The sequence below is a fragment of the Carlito syrichta genome, unplaced genomic scaffold, assembly GCF_000164805.1.
Source record: "Carlito syrichta isolate Samal-C Ts95f unplaced genomic scaffold, Tarsius_syrichta-2.0.1 Scaffold304782, whole genome shotgun sequence".
Lineage (NCBI taxonomy): Eukaryota > Metazoa > Chordata > Mammalia > Primates > Tarsiidae > Carlito > Carlito syrichta.
Genome location: NW_007248878.1, coordinates 282,157 through 288,042, shown reverse-complemented (window position 1 = coordinate 288,042; position 5,886 = coordinate 282,157). Strand labels below are relative to the sequence as shown.

Sequence of the window (5,886 nt, the reverse complement as noted above, 5' to 3'; positions counted from 1 at the left end):
CAGTATGAAGTCATTTTTTCCCTAGCTCTGCCCACAAAGTTTAAGAGAAATGACATCCCAGCAGCAATAAGCACACTCAGTGCTCAGGACTTGGTTTTAAAATACCATTCCCAGCCAGGCATGGTGGCTTTTGTCCATAATCCTTGCATTTTGGAAGGCTGAGAAGGGAAGATCACTAGAGCTCTGGAGTATGAGACCACAGTATGCAGCATAGCAAGGTCTCAACTCTACAAAAAAATAAAAATATTAGCTGGGTGTGGTAGCATGTGCCTGTAGTCCCAGCTGCTTGGGAGACTGAGGCAGGAGGATAGCCTGAGCCCAGGAAGTCGAGCTACAGTGAGCCGTGATCATGCCACTGTATTCTAATAATCTAACCTGGGCAACAGAGTGAGACCCTGCCTCATAAATAAATTAATAGGTAAGTAAATAAGTAAATAAATAACTATCCTCCCCCGTTAAAGAAATGGCATTTGTTGAAGAAATGACTGACTCCAAGACTAGGACAGGGAAAGTACAAGCTGCTTCTGGCACATATATTTGTGCCAAAAATCAAGGAGAAGGTCAAAGACTAATGGGGACCTGTCAAAAAGGCACAGGAACCAGCTGAAGGGGGTTCCCATATTTGGAACAATGTAAGCATTAAAAATGACAAAAATAGCAATACATTTTAATAGATCAAATAGAAATAACAATCTGTGAGTCTAGAGTATTTTTTTTTTTTTTTTTTTTTTGAGTTGGAGTCTTACTTCTTCACCCAGACTGGAGTGCAGTGGCCGCTCCCGGCCACCGCAGCCTCCACCTGCTGGGTTCCGGCGATCCTTCCACCTCAGCCTTCCAAGTAGCCAGAATTACAGGCATGCGCTACCATGCCTGGCTGATTTTGATTTATTGTAGAGATGAGGTCTCGCTGCCCAGGCGAGTCTCGAACCCGCAGGCTCAGGCAATCCACTCACCTCAGCCTCCCAAAGGCGCGGGATTACAGGCTGAGCCACCGAGCCCGGCTTTAGAGTAATATTTTTTAAAGTAGATAATAAACAGGAGGAGGGAAAAAACTTTCCTACAGAAGAATGCCAGATGATATCTATAGAAATACAGATTAGAAAAATCACCATTTTATAATTCCCAGTGTAAAAACTGATTCAGACAGGGATCATCAGTGGTTGCTAAAACTATTGAGTGGCAGATTTGGAGGGAAGAGTGTAAAATGCTGTTGAATGAATTACAACAGAAATAGGTGTTTTCCAGTGGTGAGATCTGACAAACATCACCTTGACAAAGTGATCAAGCTTAGCATTGCCAATAATGAGACAAACACATCATGTGCCTCTGATGAGATGCAACAGTAAAGTACACAACAGCATGAATGTAGTGTTCTTGCCAAAATGTTTTATCACAATCGAAGCATTGAGGAAAGAATCAGATAAATTCAGAATATGGGACATTCCGCAGGTACCTGGCCTGGAATCTTCAAAATTATCATCATGAATGACAAAACAAATAAAGCAGGGGTGGAGACATGACAACCCATTGCACCCTTGGTAATAGATGAACATTACTGAGTGCTGGATTTAAATATATATCATAATATGTGTGTATGTGTGTGTGTGTGTGTGTGTGTACATATATATACAGAGAGAGAGAGAGAGAAGATATTTGGAGAATTTTGAATATAGACTGAATAAAATTGATATATATGTGGACATATATACATGAACATACATTTTAAATAAACTACACTGTCATCATATACTCGAGCCCCAATAATGTTTGAAGTACACAAGAAAACAGGACTTTAACTTACCTCCCCAGTGGCATAAAAGTCGTTATCCTTATACTCAGGAAACAATTGGAAAAACTGAACTAGTGCACTGCAAAAAGGAAGAACAATAGCAATAAAAATTAATCAGAAAAATGCATCAGAACAGCTTCGTGTTATGCTCGCAAATCTAACCCGCCGGCAATAGGTATCACATTTGAAATAAGATATCATTTTCTGTGAGCTCCTGTTGGGTCTTTTTTTCAAAGTCTCATGTGCATACTACTTTATTCTTTGTGGGTATTTAGAAAATAGATGTGGGCTTACTTTGTGAAACTAAGCAATTTGGACAAATGGACACTCATCAAGTTGTCTAGGGCATCTTGAACAAATGATACGGTGTTTCACCCATTATGTAGCAATTCATGGAGGCAGTTCTGCACACCTGATGACCCCAATGACCCAGGTCTGTGGTGAAGTCATGGGACCTGCTTTGCTCACCACTGTGAGGGACCCTGACCATTTCTAATGGAGCTCCCAAATTGTCAGTATTTTAATTACCAAAATCAGAGAAACTATAAAATGACTATAATCTAAAGGAAAACCAACAAATGGCTACAAGTATTAAAGTACATGTACAGTGGCCTCTGGGCTCCAAAAAAAAAATCACATTGGTTAAAGAATGCCAATAGCCACTTCAGTGAGTTACACTGAAATAGATTTAAGCAGACTCAAGGAATTATTTCATAATAAGCAATAAAAGGATGAACTTTTTAATGATTCTTATTTGATCAAAATCTTTCAAAAAAAAAAAAAAGGAAACAAGAACTTGTGAAATTCAGAAGCTCAGTGCATGTTTTGACTGCGATGACAAAGCCTAAGAAGTTAGGGAAAGTTTTTGTCCTGGCTTCCTGCTGAGGGACTAAAAGCCATGAGCCATCCAGGGAAGATGAAAGGCAAGGAAGTTCTGAAAATTCAGAAGGAGGAGAAAGTGCAGGGGTTACTGAGAGGCAAAAGTGGGTCATTACAATCACCACTACCCTGGCTCTACTTAATTTTCAAAGGTTCCATAAAAATTGATCATGAAAAACTATTGCTGGGTTTCAGTGTATTTCTGTATTCATTATTTATAGTGGTCTTTGTAGCAAGTAAATCTGAGAAGCTGTATTTTATAGCTTCCATGTTTGTGCTGGCAATAAGTTGGCTTTAGAACACAGATAAAAATAGGCGTTCATTCCCCTCCCTTCCCTGTCCAAATTTCAGGCTAAAAGCTACTTCCCTTTTTCTCTTCCTGCTTGTTGGAATTGCAATAGAATATTTAATATAGTAAATCTCAATTAAGCATTACGCTTTAGCTTCAAGCTTACATCCTTGTAGTAATTGTGGGAGAGTCATTAGCGCTGCCAGATTTAGAAAATTAAAATACAAGGCATCCAATTAAAGCTGAATTTCAGATAAATAAAAATATAATGTTTTGGTATAAGTATATTTTAAATATCGCAGGGAACATACTTACATTGACATTTTATCTGTTGTTTATATGAAATTCAAATTTAACTGGGCATTCTGTATTTTATCTGGCAATCTTAGTGGGAGATAATCTCCCAGATTATTTCTTTCTCAAAAATGGCAGGATTCCCTAGCTCAAGTTTCCAAGGCAAGGCCCCACTTGAGGAAGTTATCATAGAAGAAAAACAATTGGTTGGTTTTTTTGTTGCTGTTTAGCGAGTGCTTTGTCTTTCTTAAGCAGGAGTGAAATGATAAAGTTCAGTGAGGAAGGAGTAAAAAAAAGGTAAATTTAGTAAGTTAGATTTACGTATGACATTTGCTCATTTTAGTTAAGGACGGTTCTTAATACATAGTGAGGGTCTGCTTGAGCATAGAATCTAGAATCATGCCAACATGACATTTCAAGTTTTAGAAGCAAAATTGCCAAAATATAGAATATATAGTCCGCGTGTGTGTGTGTTCACACTCTGCATTTATTTCAGTACAAGAACTACAGGCAGAGGAAGCATGTTTCTTCCAGGTAATAACACTTGGCAACCTTGCTGGCATTGTGCCAAGGACTTGTCTAATAAATAGAATGTAGTTCAAGGCTATCTGCCGACAGGCAGAAAGACACAGTAAAGGACAGCAAGGAGAAGCAGAGATTGCAAGGAAGAATGACCAGGAGAAAATTATTCCTCAGGTAATTTTTTTGAAGAGAAGTTGGTGGGTGTGGGGCTGAGAGGTGAGTGGACATGATCATGCCCTGTAGACCCAAAGACAGTGCTGGAATTTGCTGTCAGTTCTAAGGGAGTCAGAAGCATAATAAACATATTCAGGAAAATCAAGGTTCAAATAATCTAAGCAAAAGTTCCACACCAACAAAAGCCAAGCAAGGTGTAGCTATGGTCACTGACAGTGGACTGAAACAGTCCAGTAACAAGAATCTTGGTGGCGTGTTCTGGGGGAGTATGAGGAGACTCTTCTGTGTTCATTCTACATCCTGGATGGCTGAGCCAGGATCCTCTCAGCCCATCACGGGCTCATATGGTGCTCTCATTTAACAGAGGAAGGCTTAGCCAGGCACAGGGGCTCACGTCTGTAATTCCAGCACTTTGGGAGGCCCAGGTGAATGGATTGCTTGATCCCAGGAGTTTGAGACCAGCCTGGACAACATCGTGAGACCTCATCGCTACAAAAAAGTGAGAAAAATTAGCTGGGCGTGCTGGTGCACACCTATAGTCCCAGTTACTCCAGAGACCGAGGCGGAAGATTCATCTGAGCCCAGGAGTTGGAGGCTGCAGTGAGCTGTGATCGTACCACTGCCACTCCAAACTAGGTGACAGAATGAGACGCCAGCTAAAAAAAAAAAAAAAAAAAAAAAAAATAGTGCTGCATAGCTGCACTGTTACAAACCTCTGTTTAGCAAGACCACATAGCATTTCTCACTGCAGACCAACCAGTGAGCTAGAGCAATAGTAGCATTTTCATTTGACTGCTAAAAATTACGAGCCCGGCTAGTAAATTTCTTTTAAAACAGAGAGGCAGCCGGGCTCGTGGCTCAGCCTGTAATCCCGCGCCTCTGGGAGGCTGAGGTGAGTGGAATGCCTGAGACCGCGGGTTCGAGACCCGCCTGGCCAAGTTGGCGAGACCGTATCTCTACAGTAAATCAAAAAAATTAGCCGGGCGTGGTAGCACGCGCCTGTAGTTCCAGCTACTCGGAAGGCTGAGGCGGAAGGATCGCCGGAGCCCAGCAGGTCGAGGCTGCGGTGGCCGGGAGCGGCCACTGCACTCCAGTCTGGGCGACAGGGTGACACTCCAACTCAAAAAAATAAAAAATAAAACAGAGAGGCACTGTGGTTCACACATTCCCAATAGCGCGGGAAGGGGGGGGGGGAATAAACAAAAAACCAGAGTATTTAAACATCTTATTAGCGAAAATGTTTTATTTCCAAACACAAAGAAAAGCAGCATAAATGTGAATGTCAAATGCCTCTTATGAGGCTACTCCTTCCAACCGGACACTAGGAATGGTCAAAAGGAGTGGAGTTTGCAGAAACAAGAAAGATGGCTTTTAACCGGAGAGAAAGCAAGGTCCACTCTTTAAACTTGTGGTAGCCCATTTCCAGGTTTCAAAGAGACCTTCTCATTCCAGACACCCATCTGGAGTGCCAGAGAGAAGAATGCGGTCACAAAGGGAAGCGAATAGTGTAAACTATAAAGGAAACAGCTGAAACCAGTTTTCGGCACTAGCCTTGATTAGCTATTTTCCAGTTCTAAGAGCCTGAAGCAAGAAAGAACTAAAACGGCTGTAAACAATGGATGCTTTGAAATAGGTTCCCTTTACGCGCCAAGCAAGAGGAGATGAACCACATGGCAGCAGCAGATATCTCCTCGGAGGGTCCGCTGGAAGCCTTAACCCTCCCTGGGGGAGGGGAAGGAGACAGAAAAGACACCGAGGGGCACGGCATGCCGGCTCTTCCAGGGCGCCAGCGCCGACACATCTCTTCCACACAGAACCTCCGCCCTCGGGGTGTTTGCTAGTTAAACAACTCCGCTTGTTGGGATTGAAGCCCAAAGAGGGATGGGGATTGGGGGCGGGAAGTAGGTTTCCACTCTGAAGCAGAGCACACAGTGCCAAG

The 5,886-nt window shown here is 42.2% G+C and overlaps 1 protein-coding gene across 1 annotated transcript in view; it reads right to left on the bottom strand.

Moving 5' to 3' along the window:
- Nucleotides 1–1,801: 1,801 nt before the first annotated feature.
- Nucleotides 1,802–5,886, bottom strand: part of LOC103263278 (probable serine carboxypeptidase CPVL) — a gene marked incomplete at its 3' end in the record, with an annotated part of 37,718 nt that continues 33,633 nt past the window's right edge. Inside the window, exon 6 of the mRNA XM_008060965.1 lies at nt 1,802–1,868. Coding sequence (XP_008059156.1) covers nt 1,802–1,868 — 67 coding nt within the window. The remainder of the gene's footprint in view (nt 1,869–5,886) is intronic.